General features: G+C 51.6%; 2 protein-coding genes across 2 annotated transcripts in view; both read right to left on the reverse strand.

The window, feature by feature from the left end:
* LOC116494755 (protocadherin gamma-C5-like) overlaps positions 1-2,542 on the reverse strand; it is a 67,243-nt gene extending 64,701 nt beyond the window's left edge. The window contains exon 1 of the mRNA XM_032196819.1: positions 1,374-2,542. Within this exon, the coding sequence (XP_032052710.1) occupies positions 1,374-2,310 (937 nt within the window). The 5' untranslated portion in view covers positions 2,311-2,542. The remainder of the gene's footprint in view (positions 1-1,373) is intronic.
* LOC116494951 (protocadherin gamma-A12-like) lies at positions 2,374-20,554 on the reverse strand. Its single transcript, XM_032197113.1, has 3 exons — positions 19,352-20,554; positions 8,761-10,047; positions 2,374-2,760 (listed from the first exon to the last, which is right to left on the reverse strand). The coding sequence occupies exons 1-3, from the start codon at positions 20,495-20,497 to the stop codon at positions 2,374-2,376; spliced, it is 2,820 nt and encodes a 939-aa protein (XP_032053004.1). The 5' UTR covers positions 20,498-20,554.
* Between the last annotated feature and the right edge of the window lie 3,953 nt (positions 20,555-24,507).

Here is a 24,507-nt window from a genome sequence, read left to right on the forward strand (position 1 = left end):
CTGGCTCTTGCGCGAGTCGGCGGTGAGCGACACCTCGTGCGAGTAGGAGTGCAGGAAGGCGCGGACGCCGTCGATGCCCACGAAGTGCGAGGCCGGCACGCCGCGCAAGGCGCCGCTGGCCGGCGGCAGCAGCTGCGAGCGGCGCCAGCGCCGCAGGCGCAGCGCCAGCAGCAGCAGCAGGAAGGCGACGAAGAGGCACGACACGGCCGCCACGGCCAGCACCAGCCAGCGCGTCAGGCTGCCGCCGGGCTCGGCCGGCGCCGCCGCGCTGCCCAGCTCCGACAGCAGCTCGGCCACGCTCTCGGCCAGCACCACCGTCAGCGTGGCCGTGGCCGACAGCGCCGGCCGGCCCTGGTCCTTCACCACCACCACCAGGCTGTGCCTGGGCGCGTCGCGGGCCAGCGGCGAGCGCGCCGTGCGCACCTCGCCGCTGTGCAGCCCCACGCGGAACAGCCCCGGCTCCGTCGCCTTGGCCAGCTCGTAGGACAGCCACGCGTTCTGCCCCGCGTCCGCGTCCACCGCCACCACCTTGGCCACCAGCGCGCCGGGCTCCGCCGAGCGCGGCGCCAGCTCCACGCCCGTCCAGCCCGCGCCCGACGCCGCCGCCATCGGCGGGTACAGCACCTGCGGCGCGTTGTCGTTCTCGTCCACGATCAGCAGCCGCACCGACACGTTGCTGCTCAGCGCCGGCGCGCCGCCGTCCTCCGCCCGCACCCACAGCCCCACCTCGCGCACCTCCTCGTAGTCGAACGAGCGCAGCGCGTACAGCGCGCCCGTCTCCGCCTGCACCGACACGTAGGACGACAGCGGCGCGCCCCGCACGCGCCCCTCCGCCAGCCGGTAGCGCACGCGCGCGTTCTGCCCCCAGTCCGCGTCCCACGCCCGCACCGTCAGCACCAGCGCGCCCTCGGCGTTGTTCTCGGGCAGACGGGCGCTGTAGCGCGCCTCCGCGAACACCGGCGCGTTGTCGTTCACGTCCAGCACGCGCAGCGCCAGCACCGCGCTGCTGCGCAGCGACGGCGACCCGCCGTCCGACGCCCACACCGTCACGTTGTACTCCGACACCTCCTCCCGGTCCAGCTCCCGCGCCGTCACCACGCTGTAGTAGCTGCCCACCGAGCTCCGCAGACGGAACGGCACGTCGCCGACCAGCGAGCACCGCACCTCGCCGTTGGCGCCCGAGTCGCGGTCCTGCACGTGCAGCAGGGCCACCACCGTCCCCGAAGGCGCGTCCTCCGAGATCTCGCTCAGCGCCGACCGCACCGAAATCTCGGGCGCGTTGTCGTTCACGTCGGTCACCGAGATCGAGACCGTAGCCGTGTCGAAAAGGCCACCGCCATCGTGTGCCTGTACCTCCATTTCGTAGGAGTCGCCTTCCTCGAAGTCCAGGCTCCTCAACAGCCTGATCGATCCCGTCTCGGGATCCAGGTAGAAAATTTCCGATGCTAGGTCTGTCGCTTTCTTAAGGGAGTACTTCACATTCGCGTTGATTCCCTCGTCGACGTCGGTGGCCGTGAGGGTGAGGAGCGCGGAGCCCACGGGCACGTCCTCGGGCACGCGCACCGCGTACACCGCCTGGCTGAACACGGGCGCGTTGTCGTTGGCGTCCAGCACAGACACGCGGATGCGCGCCGTGCCCGTCCGTGCCGGCTCGCCGCCGTCGCTCGCCCTCAGCACCAGCTCGTGAAACGCCGCCTCCTCCCGGTCCAGCGCCTTGGCCAGCACCAGCTCGGGACGCTTCTCGCCGTCGGCTCCCGCCTGCACGGACAGCGAGAAGTGCTCGTCGCCGCTCAGCTCGTAGCTCTGCAGGGAATTCACTCCCACGTCCGGGTCGCGAGCCTCGACCAGGGGAAAGCGCGACCCGGCAGGTGTCAACTCGCTCATTCTCAGTTCCTTTTCAGCCTCTCGGAAGCTGGGGGCGTTGTCGTTAACGTCCGTGATTTCCACTTCGATCTCGTAAACTTTCATCTCGCCCTCCACGATCACCTCACAGCGCAGCACACATCGCTCCACCAGCCGGCACAGCTGCTCTCTATCTAGCCTCTCCGCCGTCACCAGGTGGCCGCTGTTCGCATGCAGAGCGAAATACTGCGTCCTATCTGCAGACACCACTCGGGCGCCGCGGTCGCGGATCGCCGTCAACTCTAGCGCCAGGTCCTTGGCCACATCGCCCACGAAAGAGCCCTTGGGCAGTTCCTCGGGCACCGAGTAGCGCAGCTGTCCCCACGCCGCCTCCCACGCAGCCACCAACACGCAGCACAGCAGCGCTCGCTGCCTCCGGCCCCAGCGCCCTTCTCTCGCCGCCCACATCTCCGACACGGCCCCGCCGCCACCGGACGCCCGCCGACTGCTCCCCGCCGCCGCCCCGACTCTTCACCTCCGACTCTGGCTCAGTCTGTCGCTCCGGTTCCCGTCTCCAGCTCCAGGACACTTGCTTCGGCTTAGACTGTCGCTCTGGCTCTTTCTGCGGTGACCGGTCCCGCCGTCTCCCGGTCTTTCCGACCCATCTGCCTCGTTGGAGCTCCGCTCCGGTGCGCTTGGAAGCTCGCAGGCCGCCGACACAGAGAGCGAGCGAGCCGAGCTGCAGTGGGCGGGGCTGGCTGCAGCGCTCCGCTCCTTCCTCTCCTCTCCTCCGTGGTGAACAGCGGCGCCCGCAGCCTCCGGCCGGCACTGCACGCACTGCTCACAGCGAGCGCCGCCGCCCTGCCTCTTCCGCGGAAACCTTCGGCCCCCGTTGACGCGGTGCCTCGGTATATTCCCCTGCGACACGGCCCGAAGTCGGTGCGTTTGCTTCCGCAACGCTTTCTCTTCTTTGAGGAGAAGATGGAATGCATTCCGGTCTTCAGGTTGGTTATGAGCACAGGGAATGTAGAGGGCTTCTCTTGGTATCTTAGTTCTACTGCATGGCAGGTAAAATTACTCGTTCTAATTTGACCTCAGAGTAATTATCACCGTTACACAACATTTACAGGACACTCACTTCAAGGAATTGCAGAGACCGTTTCTGCAGTCCTTCTTGAATGAATATTGCCTTGTCTTTCCAACACCTTATATTCAAACTCTGATCAGTTTCCCCCGCTATAAACACAGTCCTGGAGATCACAACAGCAGAAGATGATTTTCTAACTTTCATTCACTTTAAGGGTTTTCCAGAAAAATGCCTACCCATAAAACAGAAGAAAACCCCAGGGCATTCACTCTGAATGTATCAGAGAACCACGGGACACAAGCATGCCAGTGTACTCAGAGGTGTAAGATGAGGGCAGAATTTGGCATCACTTATCAAACATGTCCAATACATTCATTTGAGAAAAAAAGCCAAAGGAAGACCATGAAATATCTCGAGCATTAAGCATCAGTCATCTTTTCTGTCATGCTAAATCACTGGAACTCATTCTACACAGTCAGCATTCACATTCATGGATAATGGTTATTACATCAGTACTTGGCATCAGTTACAGCTCCAGATTATTGCTTTCATGGAACACCTGCTCCCACAGTACCCTTCTGCTCTTCTTTGACTTCACCTTCATAAATAGTGTTGACTCCAGTCTGCACCCTTTCAACTCAGAGACCTCTACTCCATAGGCACTTTCTGCCAAATACTTTATTCCCAGGGAAGCATCATTGCCTCTAAAGACAGGGACACCATGATCAGAACAGAAATGGCATAGCCCTTGGCATCAGGCATAAAACCAAAGCATTCCCCAGCCAAAGACACACTGATCCAACTATTTTCCAGGCTCTAAGCCTGCATCTCACCCTTTCTACTCTGCAGTCACAGTCTTTATTTGCATCATGGACAACATCCTACTTCTCACCATTGGTAAGAGCAGAAGGAAAATGGCATATAATTCTCTGACAACTATAATTCTCTGACACTGAAAGAGAGATATATCAAAGTAGTTCTTTTCTAGTAGATCTTCCAGACTTTTTAGGGGTCTCTGCCACATTCAAGCCCAGTTCACAGCAAACAAGGCAAAAAAGTGAAAATTGCACAAATGAAGGACTTCACTGTCACTCTACAGATATTTTTTTAAAAAATCTGCCTCAACATTAGATAGAATGAAATTCAAGGGATGTACTTCCATTCCTCAGGAGATGTTTCAGGCTGTGTGCGGTGAAAATTAGAAGTGCCAAAGCCCAGCCGGAGCTCAAGCTGGCTATTGGTCTTAAAGACATCAAAAATGATTTTATAAATACATAAAAAAGAAAAGGAGGACCAAAGAAAAGACCCATCCGTTATTGCATGTGGAGGTGAAACACTGTGACAAGAGATGATCACCCTAATGTGTTTTTCGTGTCAGTTTTTAGGAACAAGACCTATTTTTCTCTGGGTACCCCATCCCCTGACTACCTGGTGGATAGGGACAGGAAGCAGAATGAAGACCTTATAATCCACGAGAAAAGGGTCAGCAACCTGATAACTACTTAGACAGATGCAAGTCTATGGGGCCAGAAGGCTAAGTGACGGGTCCTTTGTTTGGGTCACAGCAATCCCATGCAGTGCTACAGATTGGGGGAAGAAGACTGGCTCAAAAGCTGGCTGGCTGAAAGCCACCTGCGAGTATTGGTCAATAGCCAGCAGTATGGACGAGAGATCCAGCAGCATCAGGACTTGTATCAGAAATAGTCCACCCAGCAGGACTATGAAAATGATTGTCCCTCTGTACTCGGCTCTCGTGAGGCTGCACCTCAAACACTGTGATCAGTTTTGGACCCCTCACTACAGGAAGGTTACTGAGGTGCTGAAGCAGGTCAAAGCAGGGCAACAGAGCTGTTGAAGGGTCTAGAGAACAGGTCTCATTAGGAGCGGCTGATGGAGATGGGGTTGTTTAGCCTAGAGAAAAGGAGGCTCAGGGCAGATCTTACCGTGTTCTACAATTACCTTAAAGGGGGGCTACAGCAAAGTGCGAATCAGCCTGTTGCCAAGAACCATGTGATTAAACAATAGGAAATGGCCTCAGATTGCTGCAGTGGAGGTTTACATTGGATATTAGGAAAATGTGTTTCACTGAAAAAGTTGTAAAATATTCAGCAAGGCTGCCCATCAATGTAGTTGAGTCACCAATATTGGAGGTCTTCAGAGATGTGCAGATGGAGAGCTTAGTGATGTGGTTTAACAGTAGACTTGGCAGTGCTAGGGTAAATGTTGGGCTAGATGATCTAAGAGCTCTTTTCCAACCTAAATGATTCCAGGATACTAGGAACACAGCTGTTGTCATAGCACGTCTGTTATGAAAGCTACTTCCAGCTCCATTCTTGAGAGGTCACTGTCCATAGCTCCTCTTTCCACCAAGAGAACGTCACACACAAAGAATTCTTGAACTACTCATGGCTCTTATGTTTGTCTTTCCTATTCATAACAGGCAGAAGGACTTCATTAAAAGACCAATTGCCCAGCCCACTTCTTCACAATGTGCACAGAGACTATACCATGGACAGCTCTAAAGACATTTCTTTCCACTACATTAACATGACCTAACATTGTGAAGAAAATAAATGTTATGCAGCTTGTTTATATACATTTATATTTTTTATATTTAGATATTTTTCTTTATTCATAGTAGTATTTTGGGGGATTTTTGAAACAGTAAAGATCCCATGGCTTGCTGCAACTGAACAAACCAAGCTACCAGGAACGACTATGAGAAGTTCCCATGACCGTGTTTCCACTTCGCCCAAATGAGGTATTTAGAGAAATATTGTTGCCAGCAGCTGGCTTCAAGGACAAGGTCTACATGACTGCTAATCACAATGGGGTTGTTTTCTTGTACTTGTTTGTCTGCGTGCTTTTAATCTTGTGTAAGACACTATTCAACCCTGTTAAGTTCAGTATAAGAGTCAGGCTATTCGAGTAATAAAATGGAGCATGATCTGACCATACTGGTGTCTGTTCTGCTTTCAGCCGTTCTTCCTGCATCAGTAGTAGACCACATAAGGTAGACAGTAGGGGATGAATTCTCAAGAACGCTCTCCCAAAGATCCCAGAAACCTCAGTAATATTTCTCAGGCAAAACTTATTGAGCAGACAGACTTCAAAGAGCGTAAACCACAGCTTTGTGGGGAATGGAATAACTAAAACAAGCAGAGAAAGGACCACCAGCCTTTCTACAACTTCTCACACAAAATTCCCCCAGCACGTCACCTCAAACCTTCATAACTTCAATGCTTTTTTTCACCATCAGAATTTGCAAGCAAATCTCACCAAAGGAAAAGTTCAACAAAAGTTTTCCCAATCTCATGCACCATGTACAAGCACACCTTCAAAGTATACCATGAAGGGAGCTACATTTCTCTGCAAGTATCTAAAGCCTCCTAAAAAGGGCTAAGGGACAGAGAGGATTCTTTCTGCAACAAAGACTGGGTCCTCGTAAATACAGCAGTAACGAAATATCCCTCTGCTTTAAGTGTAATTGTTGTTCCACAGAGACATGCCTCATCTACTTATAACATTGAGCTTCTATTTCTTCCCATTATACACAAAATTTTGTTGTCTGGTGGCTGACTGGACCTTCTCAAAGAAGATAAATATTTGCTGCAATTCAAAAGTCGCATTTGCAAATGTAAAAGCCCTAACCAGAAAAGGAACATATGAAGCACAACCTTCCTGAAAACAAAGACCTGAAAATTGAATTATAGCTATGTAGAAACTCTTTGGCACAGAGTTACAATAAATAGGAGTGAAGTAATGAGGATTCTCACAGGTATTATAAGCCATAATACGCAGGCATCATAACACCACATGCACAGTTTCTCTGCAAAGCTTTTTATTACCAGAGAATTAAAGTTACCTTTCAGGGCAGGGAAACCAAGATAAAATGGTGCATAAATACTGCAGGAATTGGCACAAATTAGGAAGTCAAACTTTTGACTAAACAATATCACTGCTGAGCTTCTAGTTTTCCACATTATTAAAAATAAAATAAAATAAAATAAAATAAAATAAAATAAAATAAAATAAAATAAAATAAAATAAAATAAAATAAAATATAACCAAAAAGAAACAAACAAACCAAAATTCCACTCAACATCTTAGCTCTGCATTCACAGCATTCATTTGCACCACTCACAACATCCAACTTCTAGCCATATGGAGGCCACTGGCAAGAGCATTTCATCCAGTGACATTTTAAGGAAACATGAGGATATTAAAGACTGTCCTGACAGCACTAAACAGTCACACTGGGAATGGAAGCAGCTCTCCCACTCCTATAACTCTAATACATCTTCCAGTCTTTTCAGGGTTCTCCGGCATTTTGTCATTGACAACAAACAAAGCAAAAATGTGAAAAAGACAAAACAGGAACAAGAAAATAGGACAGGAATGCAATCACACAGTTCACACAACATTTTTAATCCTAGTCAAATATTATGTAGCACAAATTAAAGCCTAAAAAGACACGTTACCCAGGCCATTATTCCACCACACACACTGAAACAGCAGCACAGAAGAATATAAAGACATTTCTCTGCTCAACCCATCTTCATGAAGCAAGAGAACAGTTGCACAGAGTAGAAAGGAAAAGCAGCTAAGTGAAACATGAGGTCCTTGAATACTGTTTCAACACCATCCCAATCCACTAGAACACCGTGCAGGCATTCTCAATCATTATTAGAATTCACTATTGGAATTTGCTGTTACTGAGAATAGTGAGTGCTGAATGGGTTAAGGGAAAGATGCATCTTGCCTTCCACATATTCTAACATGGAAAGGAAAGTTCCACCTATTTTGTCACCAGAGCGGGGCCCATGAAAGCATACCACATTTCCTCAACACAGCTATGCTGTTACTCATAACTCAGCCTACCCAGGCAGACAAAAGACCAGGAAAAGATAAAATCAGACAAGCAAAAAAAAGCATTCAAAGAGAAAGTGTGCTAGAGAAATTCACAGGAAAGATGGCATGGACTTCTCTGCATTCAGGTAAATACCTCCCCAGAGCACCAAGAAATGGCTCAGGTCTTAAGTCTTCCTCTGCACTGTACAGTAGGGACATCATAGCAAGACAAGCTCATCTACTCTCATCAGTTCTTCCATGCTGTGCCCTGCTTATCTCAAATGAAAATGAAACTATAAATGTAAATGACTTATAAATGCAAATGGCCTTTTCTCATGATGAGTCTAGTGAGCAATTTGTTCCCTTATACGCAACATCTTATCTCCAGGTGGCTTATAAGACCTTCTCAAGGGAGAGAAGGATTTGCTGCAATACAAACTTTGCATTTTAAAGGTAAAAGGCGTCCAAAAAATGGGAAATATGAAGCACAACATTTCTGCAAACAAAGACCAGAAAATGGAATTACAAATATGAAGAAACGCTATACCCCAATGTAGATATGGGTAGACTAATGAGAATCAGAAATCATACCTCTAAATACACAGTTTTTGTACAGAACACTTTGGTATCAGAGGATTAGTGTTGCTTTTCAGGACCGCAAAACCAGGATCAAATGGTCAAAAATGCTACAGAAGTTGGGATTCACAATAAAATCGTACCACTGCCCAAACAATATCACCACTTATCACACCTTCTCTTCAAATTCTGAACCAAGATCTCAATTTTACTCCTCTACATTCATAGCATTCAGTTGCACCACTCTCAATATTCTCCTTCGAACTGTATCTCAACAACTAATAAGGGCTTATCATTCTGGGACATCATAAGGTCAAGCAGAATGGGGAAAAAAAGTAAATGACCATGAAGGGAGGCAAGCGCCGAGACGGAGGGCGTCCGCGTGTCCGGAGCGACTGACTCACCGGGAGGGCGTCGGGCGGTGCGCCGCGGGCGCCGGCAGCGTCTTCCCCGAGCAGCGGCGCGGCCTTGTCGGGCGCCGGCCGCGCCGGGAGGGTGTTGCAGCAGCTGTCGGCCGCCCAGCGCCGCTGGCTCTTGCGCGAGTCGGCGGTGAGCGACACCTCGTGCGAGTAGGAGTGCAGGAAGGCGCGGACGCCGTCGATGCCCACGAAGTGCGAGGCCGGCACGCCGCGCAAGGCGCCGCTGGCCGGCGGCAGCAGCTGCGAGCGGCGCCAGCGCCGCAGGCGCAGCGCCAGCAGCAGCAGCAGGAAGGCGACGAAGAGGCACGACACGGCCGCCACGGCCAGCACCAGCCAGCGCGTCAGGCTGCCGCCGGGCTCGGCCGGCGCCGCCGCGCTGCCCAGCTCCGACAGCAGCTCGGCCACGCTCTCGGCCAGCACCACCGTCAGCGTGGCCGTGGCCGACAGCGCCGGCCGGCCCTGGTCCTTCACCACCACCACCAGGCTGTGCCTGGGCGCGTCGCGGGCCAGCGGCGAGCGCGCCGTGCGCACCTCGCCGCTGTGCAGCCCCACGCGGAACAGCCCCGGCTCCGTCGCCTTGGCCAGCTCGTAGGACAGCCACGCGTTCTGCCCCGCGTCCGCGTCCACCGCCACCACCTTGGCCACCAGCGCGCCGGGCTCCGCCGAGCGCGGCGCCAGCTCCACGCCCGTCCAGCCCGCGCCCGACGCCGCCGCCATCGGCGGGTACAGCACCTGCGGCGCGTTGTCGTTCTCGTCCACGATCAGCAGCCGCACCGACACGTTGCTGCTCAGCGCCGGCGCGCCGCCGTCCTCCGCCCGCACCCACAGCCCCACCTCGCGCACCTCCTCGTAGTCGAACGAGCGCAGCGCGTACAGCGCGCCCGTCTCCGCCTGCACCGACACGTAGGACGACAGCGGCGCGCCCCGCACGCGCCCCTCCGCCAGCCGGTAGCGCACGCGCGCGTTCTGCCCCCAGTCCGCGTCCCACGCCCGCACCGTCAGCACCAGCGCGCCCTCGGCGTTGTTCTCGGGCAGACGGGCGCTGTAGCGCGCCTCCGCGAACACCGGCGCGTTGTCGTTCACGTCCAGCACGCGCAGCGCCAGCACCGCGCTGCTGCGCAGCGACGGCGACCCGCCGTCCGACGCCCACACCGTCACGTTGTACTCCGACACCTCCTCCCGGTCCAGCTCCCGCGCCGTCACCACGCTGTAGTAGCTGCCCACCGAGCTCCGCAGACGGAACGGCACGTCGCCGACCAGCGAGCACCGCACCTCGCCGTTGGCGCCCGAGTCGCGGTCCTGCACGTGCAGCAGGGCCACCACCGTCCCCGAAGGCGCGTCCTCCGAGATCTCGCTCAGCGCCGACCGCACCGAAATCTCGGGCGCGTTGTCGTTCACGTCGGTCACCGAGATCGAGACCGTAGCCGTGTCGAAAAGCTCCCCGCTGTCTCGTGCCTGAACCCCGAGTTCGTAGGAATCGCCTTCCTCGAAGTCCAGGCTCCTCAACAGCCTAATCGATCCCGTCTCGGGATCCAGAAAAAATTTGTCTGTTAGCTCGGCTGTCAACTTTATGACCGAATACTTAACCTCGCTGTTGAGTCCGTCGTCCGCGTCGGTGGCCGTGAGGGTGAGGAGCGTGGAGCCCACGGGCACGTCCTCGGGCACGCGCACAGCGTACACCGCCTGGCTGAACACGGGCGCGTTGTCGTTGGCGTCCAGCACAGACACGCGGATGCGCGCCGTGCCCGTCCGTGCCGGCTCGCCGCCGTCGCTCGCCCTCAGCACCAGCTCGTGAAACGCCGCCTCCTCCCGGTCCAGCGCCTTGGCCAGCACCAGCTCGGGACGCTTCTCGCCGTCGGCTCCCGCCTGCACGGACAGCGAGAAGTGCTCGTCGCCGCTCAGCTCGTAGCTCTGCAGGGAATTCACTCCCACGTCCGGGTCGTAAGCCTTAGACAGGGGAAAGCGCGACCCGGGAGCTGTCGTTTCGCTCATTCTCAGTTCCTTTTCTGCTTCTCCGAACCTGGGTGCGTTGTCGTTTATGTCCGTTATTTCCACTTCGATCTCGTAAACCTTCATCTCGCCCTCCACGATCACCTCACAGCGCAGCACACATCGCTCCACCAGCCGGCACAGCTGCTCTCTATCTAGCCTCTCCGCCGTCACCAGGTGGCCGCTGTTCGCATGCAGAGAGAAATACTGCGTCCTATCTGCAGACACCACTCGGGCGCCGCCGTCGCGGATCGCCGTCAACTGCAGCGCCAGATCCTTGGCCACATCGCCCACGAAAGAGCCCTTGGGCAGCTCCTCGGGCACCGAGTAGCGCAGCTGTCCCCACGCCGCCTCCCACGCAGCCACCAACACGCAGCACAGCAGCGTTCGCTGCCTCCGGCCCCAGAGCCCTTCTCTCGCTGCGCACATCTCCGATGCGGCCCCGCCGCCTCCTCTCCAGCTCCGTCTGCTGCTCCGGATCAGGGTCTAGCTCCGTCTCCCGCTTCCGTCCCGCTTCGGCTCAGTCCCCGCCGCCGCCCGCTTTGGTCGGCCCCTCCGACTCTCTGTAGCTCGGCTCCGATCCGCGGGGCCGCTCGCAGCCCGCACGGCCGCCGATACAGCGAGCGAGCGAGCGAGCCGGGCCGCAGCGGGCGGGGCTGGCTGCAGCGCTCCGCTCCTTCCTCTCCTCTCCTCCGTGGTGAACAGCGGCGCCCGCAGTCCCCTAACGGCACTGCACGCACGGCTCACAGCGAGCGCCGCCGCCCTGCCTCTTCCGCGGAAACCTTCGGTCCCAGTTGCTGTGGCGCCTCGGCACATTCCCCTGCGAAACGGCCCAAAGTCGGTGCGTTTGCTTCCGCAACGCTTTCTCTTCTTCTAGGAGAATATGGAATGCATTCCGGTCTTCAGGTTGGTTATGAGCACAGGGAATGTAGAGGGCTTCTCCTGATACCTTAGTTCTACTGCATGGTAGGTAAAATTACTCGTTCTAATTTCACCTCAAAGTAATTATCACCGTTACACAAGATTTGCAAGACACTCACTTCAAGGAATTGCAGAGACCGTTTCTGCAGTCCTATTTCAATTAATATTTCCTTGTCTCTCCAACACTTTATATTCATTTAAATCTTACATTCGTTGATAATTTGTGCTGTCGTTCCAATGTCAACAACTGATATAAAACAGTACTCCCTGTACATGCGCAGCATGAAGAAATCAACAGGTGCCTTCAGCTCTCTAAGAAGCCTGGGCACTCACTCCACATCCCTATTATTTAGCAAAGCAGTCTGGGCACTTGCATCTGATCAGTTTCCCCCACTATAAACGCAGTCTTGGAGATCACAACAGCAGAAGATGCTTTTCTAGCTTCCATTCACTTTAACGGTTTTCCAGAAAAATGCCTACCCCTAAAACAGAAGAAAACCCCAGGGCATTCACTTTGAACGTATCAGAGAACTATGGGACATGAGCATGCCAATGTACACAGAGGGGCAAGATGAGGGCAGGATTTGGCATCACTTATCAAACACATCCACTACATTCATTTGAGAAAAAAAGCCAAAGGAAGACCATGAAATATGTCGAGCATTAAGCATCGATCATATTTTCCTCATTCTGTCATGCTGAATCACTGGATCTCATTCTACAAAGTCAGCATTCACATTCATGGCTAATGGTTATTACATCACTACTTGGCATCAGTTATAGCTTGTGGTGGTTTTACCGTGCTGGGCAGCTAAACCCCACAACCACTCTCTCACTCCCCCTCCTTTAGATAAGGAGGGGGAGAAGTAAAGCAAAGAACAACTCACGGGTTGAGATAAGGATAATTTAATTAAAGGGAAATAATTATAATAATTAAATAAAGACTACCACGAACTAAACAATTTAACTAAGGGGAAATAAAAGGGAAAGGGGAAAAAGGAGGAAAACAAACAACAAATAAATGAAAGCTATATGGAAGTGCAGAGGAAAGAAATTACTCTCTACTTCCCACAAATGAGCGATGATTGACCACAGTCCTTGAAGCAAGGACCTCAACGCACTGCAGCCGGTGTTCGAGAGGAGGACTGACAGTCTTCTCAACGAGAGCCCACCCCTCCCCTCTTCTTCCTGTTTCCACCTTTTATTGCTGAGTGTGACACCACATGGTATGAAATATCCCTTTGATTGGTTTGGGTCAGCTGCCCTAGTGATGTTTCTCTCCTCACTTTTTTGCCCACCCCCTAGGAGGGTTAGAGAAAGGCCCAATGCTGTGCCACTGCTGCTCAGCAGTAGACACAACACTGGTGTGATAACACTGCTGTTCCAGCTACAAGTACAGAGTACGGCACTGTATGGGCTGCTGCAGGGAAAGTTAATGTTCCAGCCAGACCCAGTACACAGCTCCAGATTATTGCTTTCATGGAACACCTGCTCCCACAGTACCCTTCTGCTCTTCTTTGACTTCACCTTCATACATGGTGGTGACTCCAGTCTGCACCTTTTCACCTCAGACACCTCTACTACATAGGCACTTTCTGCCAAATACTTTATTCCCAGGGAAGCATCATTGCCTCTAAGGACAGGGACACCATGATCAGAACAGAAATGGCATAGCCCTTGGCATCAGGCATGAAACCAAAGCATTCCCCAGCCAAAGACACACTGATGCAACTATTTTCCAGGCTCTAAGCCTGCCTCTCACCCTTTCGACTCTGCAGTCACAGTCTTTATTTGTGTCATAGACAACGTCTCACGTCTCACCATTGGTGAGAGCAGAAAGAAAAGGGCATATAATTCTCTGACACTTTACTGAAAGAGAGATATATCAAAGTAGTTCTTTTCTAGTAGATCTTTCCGTCTTTTAAGGTATCTCTGCCACATTCAGGCCCAGACCACGGCAAACAAAGCAAAAATGTGAAATTGCACAAATGAAGGACTTCACTGTCACTCTACAGATGTTTGTTCTTTTTTTTTGTTGTTGTTGTTTTTTTTTTTTAAATCTGCCTCAGCATTAGATAGAATGAAATTCCAGGGATGTACTTCCATTACTCAGGAGATGTTTTAGGTTGCGTGAAGTGAAAATTATTAGGGCCAAAGCCCAGCTAGAACTCAAGCTCTCAAGCTGGCTACTGGTCTTTAAGACATCAAAAATTATTTTATAAATACAAAAAAAAGAAAATGAGGACCAAAGACAAGCTCCATTCATTATTGGATGTGGAGGGGAAACACAGTGACAAGAGATGATCGCCCCAATGCGTTTTGGTCATAGTCTTTAGCAACAAGACCTATTTTTCTCTGGGTACCCAATCTCCTGACTACCTGGTAGATAGGGACAGAAAGCAGAATGAAGACCTCATAATCCACGAGAAAAGGGTCAGGAACCTGATAAACTACTTAGACATATGCAAGTCTATGGGGCCAGAAGGCTAAGTGACGGGTCTGTTGTTTGGGTCACAGCAATCCCATGCAGTGCTACAGACTGGGGAAAGAAGACTGGCTGAAAAGCTGGCTGGCTGAAAGCTACCTCCAAGTATAGGCCAATAGCCTGCTGAATATGAGCCAGCAGTGTGGCCGAGAGATCCAGCAGCATCCTGGCTTGTATCAGAAATAGTCCACCCAGCAGGACTACGGAAGTGATTGTCCCTCTGTACTCGGCTCTCGTGAGGCTGCACCTCAAATACTGTGATCAGTTTTGGACCCCTCACTACAGGAAGGTTACTGAGGTGCAGAAGAAGGTCAAAGCAGGGCAACGGAGCTGTTGAAGGGTCTAGAGAACAGATCTCATTAGGAGCGGCTGATGGAGATGGGGTTGTTTAGTCTACAGCAAAGGAGGCTCAGGGCAGATCTTACCGTGTTCTACAATTACCTTAAAGGGGGGCTACAGCAAAGTGGGAATCAGCCTGTTGCCAAGAACCATGTGATAAAACAATAGGAAATGGCCTCAGATAGCTGCAGTGGAGGTTTACATTGGATATTAGGAAAATGTGTTTCACTGAAAAGACTGTGAAATATTCAGCAAGGCTGCCCAGAGATGTAGTTGAGTTGCCAACATTGAAGGTCTTCAAAGGTGTGAGCATGTATAACTTAGTGACATGATTTAATGGTAGATGATCTAAGAGGTCTTTGCCAACCTAAAGGATTCTAGGATTCTATGAAGACAGCTGTTGTTGTAGAACATGTCTGGTAGCAAATCTACTTCCAGCTCCATTTTTGTGAGGTCAGGATTCAAAGGATCCTCTTTCCACCAAGAAAATTTCACACACAGAGAATTCTTGAACTACTCCCAGCTGTCATGTTTGCCTTCCCTATTCATAACAGGCAGAAGGACTTCATTAAAAGAACAATTGCCCAGCCCACTTCTTCACAACGTGCACAGACTATACAATGGACAGCTCTAAAGACATTTCTTTCCACTACATTAACGTGACCTATCATTGTGAAAAAAATAAATGTTATGCAGCTAGTTCATACACATTGATATTTTTTATATTTAGATATTTTTCAGCATTCATAGTAGTAGATCATGTAAGGTACACAGTAGGAGATGAATTCTACAGAAGGCGGTCCAAAAGATCCCAAAAATCTCAGTAATATTTCTCAGGCAAAACCTGTTGCCCAGACAGACTTCGAAGAGCGTAAACAAATCCTTTGTGGTGAATGGGTGAATGGAATAAACAAAACAAGCAGAGAAAGTACCACCAGCCCTTCTACAACTTCTCACACAAAATTCCCCCAACACGTCAAGTCAAACCTTTATAACTTCAATGCTTTTCTTTCACCATCAGAATTTGCAAGCAAATCTCATCAAAGGAAAAGTTCAACAAAAGTTTTCCCAATCTCACGCACCATGTACAAGTACACCTTCAAAGTATACCATGAAGAGAGCTACATTTTTCTGCAAGTATCTAAAGCCTCCTAAAGAGATAAGGGACAGAGGGGATTCTTTCTACAACAAAGACTGGGTCCTCGTAAATACAGCAGTAACGAAATGTCCCTCTGCTTTAAGTGTAATTGTTGTACCACAGAGACATGCCTCTTCCACTAAAACCATACAGCTTCTGTTTCTTCCCATTATACACAGAATTTTGTCGACCAGTGGCTGACAGGACCTTCTGAAAGGAGATAAGGATTTCCTGCAATTCAAGTGTCGCAGTTGCAAATATAACAGCCTATCCAGAGAAGGAAAATATGAAGCACAACCTTCCTGGAAACAAGGACCTGAAAATTGAATTATAGCTATGAAGAAATTTTTTGGCACAAAGTTACAATATGAAACTGTGAAGTAATGAGGATTCTCACAGGTATTATAAGCCATAATATGCAGGCATCATCACAGCATATGCACAGTTTTTCTGCAAAGCATTTTATTATCAGAGAATTAATGTTACCTTTCAGGGAAAGAAAACCAGGATAAAATGGTGCATAAATGCTGCAGGAATTGGCACAAATTAGGAAGTCAAACCTTTGACTGAACAATATCACTGCTGAGCTACTGTTTTTTCTCATTAAACAAACAAACAAACAAAAACCACAATAAAACCAAAAAGAAACAATCAAACCAAAATTCCACTCACCATCTTAGCTCTGCATTCACAGCATTCAGTTGCACCACTCACAACATCCAAGTTCTAGCCATATGGTGGCCACTGGCAAGAGCATTTCATCCAGTGACATTTTAAGGAAACATGAGGATATTAAAGACTGTCCTGACAGCACTAGACAGTCACACTGGGAATGGAAGCAGCTCTCCCACTCCTATAACTCTAATACATCTTCCAGTCTTTTCAGGGTTCTCTGGCATTTTGTCATTGACAACAAACAAAGCAAAAATGTGAAAAAGACAGAACAGGAACATGAAAATAGGACAGGAATGCAATCACACATGTCACACAACATTTTTAATCCTAGTCAAATATTATGTAGCACAAATTAAAGCCTAAAAAGACACGTTACCCAGGCCATTATTCCACCACACACACTGAAACAGCAGCACAGAAGAATATAAAGACATTTCTCTGCTCAACCCATCTTCATGAAGCAAGAGAACAGTTGCACAGAGTAGAAAGGAAAAGCAGCTAAGTGAAACATGAGGTCCTTGAATACTGTTTCAAGACCATCCCAATTCACTAAAACACCGTGCAGGCATTCTCAATCATTATTAGAATTCACTATTGGAATTTGCTGTTACTGAGAATAGTGAGTGCTGAATGGGTTAAGGGAAAGATGCATCTTGCCTTCCACATATTCTAACATGGAAAGGAAAGTTCCACCTATTTTGTCACCAGAGCAAGGCCCATGAAAGCATACCACATTTCCTCAACACAGCTATGCTGTTACTCATAATCAGCCTACCCAGGCAGACAAAAGACTAGGAAAAGATAAAATCAGACAAGCAAAAAAAGCATTCAAAGAGAAAGTGTGGTAGAGAAATTCACAGGAAAGACGGCATGGTCTTCTCTGCATTCAGGAGAATACCTCCCTAGAGCACCAAGAAATGGCTCAGGTCTTAAGCCTTCCTCTGAACTGTACAGTAGGGACATCATAGAAAGACAAGCTCATCTACTCTCATCAGTTCTTCCATGCTGTGCCCTGCTTATCTGAAATGAAAATGAAACTTTAAATGTAAATGACTTATAAATGCAAATGGCCTTTTCTCATGATGAGTCTAGTGAGCAATTTGTTCCCTTATACGCAACATCTTGTCTCCAGGTGGCTTATAAGACCTTCTCAAGGGAGAGAAGGATTTGCTGCAATACAAACTTTGCATTTTAAAGGTAAAAGGCGTCCAAAAAATGGGAAATACGAAGCACAACATTTCTGCAAACAAAGACCAGAAAATGGAATTAAAAATATGAAGAAACGCTATACCCCAATGTAGATATGGGTAGACTAATGAGAATCAGAAATCATACCTCTAAATACACAGTTTTTGTACAGAACACTTTGGTATCAGAGGATTAGCGTTGCTTTTCAGGACCGCAAAACCAGGATCAAATGGTCAAAAATGCTACAGAAGTTGGGATTCACAATAAAATCGTACCACTGCCCAAACAATATCACCACTTATCACAAATTCTCTTCAAATTCAGAACCAACGTCCCAACTTCACTCCTCTACATTACATAGCATTGCAGTTGCACCACTCTCACTAATTCATCCTTCGAACTGTATGCTCAACAGCTAATAAGGGCTTATCATTCTGGGACATCATAAGGTCAAGCAGAATGGGGAAAAAAAGTAAATGAGCCATGAAGGGAGGCAAGCGTCCGAGACAGGAGGGCGTCCGGGTGTCCGGAGCGACTGACTCACCGGGAGGGCGTCGGGCGGTGCGCCGCGGGACGCCGGCAGCGTCTTCCCCGAGCAGCGGCGCGGCCTTGTCGGGCGCCGGCCGCGCCGGGAGGGTGTTGCAGCAGCTGTCGGCCGCCCAGCGCCGCTGGCTCTTGCGCGAGTCGGCGGTGAGCGACACCTCGTGCGAGTAGGAGTGCAGGAAGGCGCGGACGCCGTCGATGCCCACGAAGTGCGAGGCCGGCACGCCGCGCAAGGCGCCGCTGGCCGGCGGCAGCAGCTGCGAGCGGCGCCAGCGCCGCAGGCGCAGCGCCAGCAGCAGCAGCAGGAAGGCGACGAAGAGGCACGACACGGCCGCCACGGCCAGCACCAGCCAGCGCGTCAGGCTGCCGCCGGGCTCGGCCGGCGCCGCCGCGCTGCCCAGCTCCGACAGCAGCTCGGCCACGCTCTCGGCCAGCACCACCGTCAGCGTGGCCGTGGCCGACAGCGCCGGCCGGCCCTGGTCCTTCACCACCACCACCAGGCTGTGCCTGGGCGCGTCGCGGGCCAGCGGCGAGCGCGCCGTGCGCACCTCGCCGCTGTGCAGCCCCACGCGGAACAGCCCCGGCTCCGTCGCCTTGGCCAGCTCGTAGGACAGCCACGCGTTCTGCCCCGCGTCCGCGTCCACCGCCACCACCTTGGCCACCAGCGCGCCGGGCTCCGCCGAGCGCGGCGCCAGCTCCACGCCCGTCCAGCCCGCGCCCGACGCCGCCGCCGCCGCCGCCATCGGCGGGTACAGCACCTGCGGCGCGTTGTCGTTCTCGTCCACGATCAGCAGCCGCACCGACACGTTGCTGCTCAGCGCCGGCGCGCCGCCGTCCTCCGCCCGCACCCACAGCCCCACCTCGCGCACCTCCTCGTAGTCGAACGAGCGCAGCGCGTACAGCGCGCCCGTCTCCGCCTGCACCGACACGTAGGACGACAGCGGCGCGCCCCGCACGCGCCCCTCCGCCAGCCGGTAGCGCACGCGCGCGTTCTGCCCCCAGTCCGCGTCCCACGCCCGCACCGTCAGCACCAGCGCGCCCTCGGCGTTGTTCTCGGGCAGACGGGCGCTGTAGCGCGCCTCCGCGAACACCGGCGCGTTGTCGTTCACGTCCAGCACGCGCAGCGCCAGCACCGCGCTGCTGCGCAGCGACGGCGACCCGCCGTCCGACGCCCACACCGTCACGTTGTACTCCGACACCTCCTCCCGGTCCAGCTCCCGCGCCGTCACCACGCTGTAGTAATTGTCCAGCTCCCGCTCCAGGCGGAACGGGACGCTCTCCTCGATGCTGCACCGCACCTCGCCGTTGGCGCCCGAGTCGCGGTCCTGCACGTGCAGCAGGGCCACCACCGTCCCCGAAGGCGCGTCCTCCGAGATCTCGCTCAGCGCCGACGACACAGTCAGCTCGGGCGCATTATCATTTACGTCGGTCACCGAGATTGAGACCGTAGCCGTGTCGGAAAGGCCACCGCCGTCTTGTGCCTGTGCCTCCAGATGATAGGAATCGTCTTCCTCGAAGTCCAGGCTCCTCAACAGCCTGATCGATCCCGTCTCGGGATCTAGGTCAAGTACCTTTGAAGCTTTCGTGGAAATTTCTTTAAAGGAGTATTTCACGTTAGCGTTGATTCCCTCGTCGGCGTCAGTGGCCGTGAGGGTGAGGAGCGTGGAGCCCACGGGCACGTCTTCGGGCACGCGCACCGCGTACACCGCCTGGCTGAACACGGGCGCGTTGTCGTTGGCGTCCAGCACAGACACGCGGATGCGCGCCGTGCCCGTCCGTGCCGGCTCGCCGCCGTCGCTCGCCCTCAGCACCAGCTCGTGAAACGCCGCCTCCTCCCGGTCCAGCGCCTTGGCCAGCACCAGCTCGGGACGCTTCTCGCCGTCGGCTCCCGCCTGCACGGACAGCGAGAAGTGCTCGTCGCCGCTCAGCTCGTAGCTCTGCAGGGAATTCACTCCCACGTCCGGGTCGTGAGCCTTAGAGAGGGAAAACCGGGACCCAGGAGCAGTTATCTCGCTCATTCTCAGTTCCTTTTCTGCTTCTCCGAAACTGGGTGCGTTGTCGTTAATGTCTGTGATTTCCACTTCTATCCTGTAAACTTTCATCTCGCCCTCCACGATCACCTCACAGCGCAGCACGCATCGCTGCACGCCCTCGCACAGCTGCTCTCTATCTAGCCTCTCCGCCGTCACCAGGTGGCCGCTGTTCGCATGCAGAGCGAAATACCGCGTCCTACCTCGGTCCAGGATACGGGCACCGCGGTCGCGGAGGACCGCCAGCTGCAGCGCCAGGTCCTTGGCCACGTCGCCCACGAAAGAGCCCTTGGGCAGCTCCTCGGGCACCGAGTAGCGCAGCTGTCCCCACACCGCCTCCCACGCAGCCACCAACACGCAACACAGCAGCGCTCGCTGCCTCCGGCCCCCGCGCCCTTCTGTCCCAGTGCACATCTCCGCTACGGCCCCGCCACCACCGGTCGCTCGCCTAGAGCTCCCCGCCGCCGCCCCTACTCTTCTCCTCTGGCTCCGGATCAGTTTGTCGCTCCCGCTTCGTTTTCCTTTTCCGGCTCCGGCCTCGCCGCGGCCCGCTCTCGCCGGCTCCTCCGCCTCGTTGCACCACGGCTCTGCACTGCGGGGCCGCTCGCAGCCCGCACGGCCGCCGACACAGCGAGCGAGCGAGCGAGCCGGGCCTGCAGCGGGCGGGGCTGGCTGCAGCGCTCCGCTCCTTCCTCTCCTCTCCTCCGTGGTGAACAGCGGCGCCCGCAGCCTCCGCCCGGCACTGCACGCACTGCTCACAGTGAGCGCCGCCGCCCTGCCTCTTCCGCGGAAACCTTCGGTGCCCGGTGCCCGCGGACGCGGCCCCACAGCACATTCCCCTGCGACATGGCCCAGATCCGGTGCCTTTGTCTCCGCATCACTTTATCTTCTTCGAATAGAAGAATATCGAATGCATTCTGGTCTTCAAGACCGTCATGAGCAGAGTGAAAGCAGAGGGTTCCTCAGGAATTCTTTCACCGCTTGGCAAGTAGAATTATTCGTATTAATTTGACCTCTAAATAGTTTTTAGACTTAACTCAATATTGCAGAAGTACCACGTCCTCCATGAGTTCCAAACTTTATTTTTGCCACCATTCTGGACTGAAACTTTCCTCAGGTCTTCAGCAATGTATGACCATGTAAATTCAATGTTCAAATGTAATTTGTGTTGTTGTTCCTATGTCAGTAACCAATATGAAACTGTTCCCCCTGTAAGAGTGCAGCATCAAGGAACCAGCAGCTTCCTGACTAGGCTGTGCACCCAATTCCACATCCCTGCTATTGAGAAAAAGTCTGGGCACTATCCACTAGCAGTCTCCCCCTACTATAACTGCAGTACTGGAGAGCACAACAGCTGAAGATTCCTGTTTATACTTTCATTCACTTAAATGGATTTCCAGAAAAATGCCTACCCATACAGAAAAAGAGAACTCACTTGGCATTCAATGTGGAGGTAGCAGAGACCTACAGGAGATGACTATGGTATTGTATATGCAAGTGTAAAACGAAACAAATACTTGGGATCAGTTATGAAAGTACATCCATTTGAAAAAAAAAAAAAAAAAAAGGAAGAAAATTCTCCAGCAGTAAGCATCAATCATATTTTCATCATGACATCATACAGACTGGCAGGTTCTCTGTTGCCAGTCTTCCAGGAGATGAGAACATTCCACAGGTATCTGGCATTGGCCAGAAGCACTTCACACCTGTTTGTACCACTTTCCTCTGTGTAACCATCGTCCCATTGGAGGATCATACATAATGGGTCTATGCATTGCTTCAATACCTCCTGATATCATTGAAGGCAGCAATGGGTAGGAAATCATTTCTGTCCTTTACACAGCTTCCTTCCTGCAAAGCAGTAGTTCGTCTCTCTCGGTTCTTTCTGATTCTAAACATAAGGAAACAAAAACTTCCAGCGGACCTATGTGAAGCAAACATTTCGCTACAGGTAGGAAATCACACCTATCTTCTCTGCAATTTCCTTCCTGCAATATACTAGGTCATCTCTCTCGGCCAGGATACCTGCTTCCACAACACCCTTCTGCTCTTCTTTCTCTTCACCTTGTGTCGCATGGTGGTGACTCCAGATGCACCTTTTCATCTCAAAGACCTGCCCAATATAGGCTCTTTTTGCCAAATATTTTATTCTCAGCAAAGCATCATTGCCTCTAAGGACAGGGATACCATGATCAGAACAGAAATGGTGCAGACCTTGGCATCAGGTATGGAACTAAAGCGTTCCTCATTCAAAGCCACAATGACCCAACAATTTTCCTGACTCTAAACCTGCTTCAGCCTGTGTATTCTACAGTCACACACTTTATTTGCACCTTGGACAACATGCAACTTCTTGACATATCTCAGACAAGAAAGAACAGGTCATAACAAGTCACTGATATTTTATTGAAAGAGCAATATATCAAAGTATTTCTCTCCACATGGAAACATTCAAGGTCTGGAAGGAAACTGCTTCCACAGTCCTGCAGTTCTAACCTATCTTCCAGTCCTCTTAGGATTCTCTGCCACACTGAAGTACAGTTGAGACAGCAGCAGTAAATAAGGTAAAAATATATATATATATATATATTGAAAACTAAAGATGTAAAGGACATCACTGTAACTATACAGACATCCTTTTTTGATCTGCCCTAACATTATGTACAGTGAATTTCAAAAGATGCACCTGCAACACTCAGGACAACTATAAAGATGTTGTGAGGCTGTGCAGGAAGACAATTGGAAGGTCTGAAGCACAACAAGAGCTAAATCTGGCTACTGCTCTTAAAGACAATTAACAGGCTTAATAAATAGATAGAAAAGGAGGACTAAGTAGAATTCCTTATTGGATGTGAGGAGAAACATACTGACAAGAGATCATTAATGCCTTTTTGGCCTCAGTTTTTAGAAGCAAGACCATTATTTCTCTGGGTATCCCGTCCTCTGACCACCTGGTAGACAGGGACAGGGAGTGGAATGATGGCTCATAATCCATAAGGAAATGATAAATGACCTATGAAGGCACTTAGACATATGCAAGTCTATGGGTCCATGAGGGATCTACCCGAGGGTACTGAGGGAGCTGGTGGAAGTACCCACCAAGCCACTTTCCATCATTTATCAGTATTCTTAGATATTGGGAAAGGTCCTAACCAATAGCTGGCTAGCAAATGTATGCCCATCTACAGGATGTTCTGGAAGGAGGATCCAGGGAACTACAGGCATGTCAGTCTGACTTCAGTGCTAGGAAAGCTCATGGAGCTGATTAACTTGAATGCCATCACTTGGCACTTACAGGACAACTGGGCAATCAGGCCCAATCAGCATGAGTTTATCAAAGGCAGGTCTTCCTTGATGAACATGATCTCCTTCTATGACAAGGTGACATGACAGTGGGTGAGGAAAAGGCTGTGGATTTAGTCTACCTTGACTTCACTAAGGCTTTTGAACACTCTTTCCTGCAGATTTCTCCTGGAGAAACTGACTGCTCGTGGCTTGGACAGGTGTACGCTTCGTTGGCTTAAAAGGTGGCTGGGTGTGCAGGCATGAGGTGTTGAAGTGAATGGAGTTAAATCCAGTTTGAGGCTGGACACTTGTGCTGTTGCCCAGAGCTCAGTGTAGGGGCCAATTCTCTTCAGTATCTTTATCAATATCTAGACGAGGGGATCAAGTGCACACTCTGCACGTTTTCAGATTACACAAAGTTAGTCATGAGTGTTGATCTGCTCAAGGGTAAAAAGGCCCTGCGAATGGATCTGGATAGGCTGGTCCAATGTGCCAAGTCCAGCAGTATGTGGTTCAACAAGGCTAGGTGATAGGACCTGTACTTGGGGCACAGAAATCCCATGCAATGCTTCAGGTGGGGGAAAGAGTGGCTGGAAAGCTGCCTAGGAGAAAGGAAACTAGGGGTGTTAGTCAAGAGCTGTCTGAATATGAGCCAGCAGTGTGCTCAGGTGGCCAGGAAGGCCTACAGCATCCTGGCTTGTATCAGCAATAGTCTGGCCAGAGTAAAGTGATTGTCTCTCTGTACTTGGCTCTGGTGAGGCAGCACCTCAAATACTGCATTCAGTTTTGGGGCCCTCACTACAGGAAAGAAATCAAGGTGCTGGAGATGGTCCAAGGAAGGGTAACGGAGGTGTTGAAGGGTCAAGAGAACAAGTCTTATAAGGAGCGGCTGAGGGAGGGGTTTATGTTTTTTTTTTTTCTTCTTTTTTTAGCCTAGAGAAAAGGGGACTCAGAGAAGTCTTTATCATGATCTACACTTACCTTAAAGTAGAGCTTCAGCAAGGTGGGGATTGGCCTGTTTTCCTAGGCAGCATGTGATAAGAGGATGGGAGATGGTCTCAAATTGTGCCAGGGGAGATGATCTAATTATTAGATGATCTAATAAGTCCTTTTCAACCTAAGCGATTCCAGGATTCTAT

This window comes from Aythya fuligula, chromosome 14 (assembly GCF_009819795.1).
Source record: "Aythya fuligula isolate bAytFul2 chromosome 14, bAytFul2.pri, whole genome shotgun sequence".
NCBI classification, from domain to species: domain Eukaryota; kingdom Metazoa; phylum Chordata; class Aves; order Anseriformes; family Anatidae; genus Aythya; species Aythya fuligula.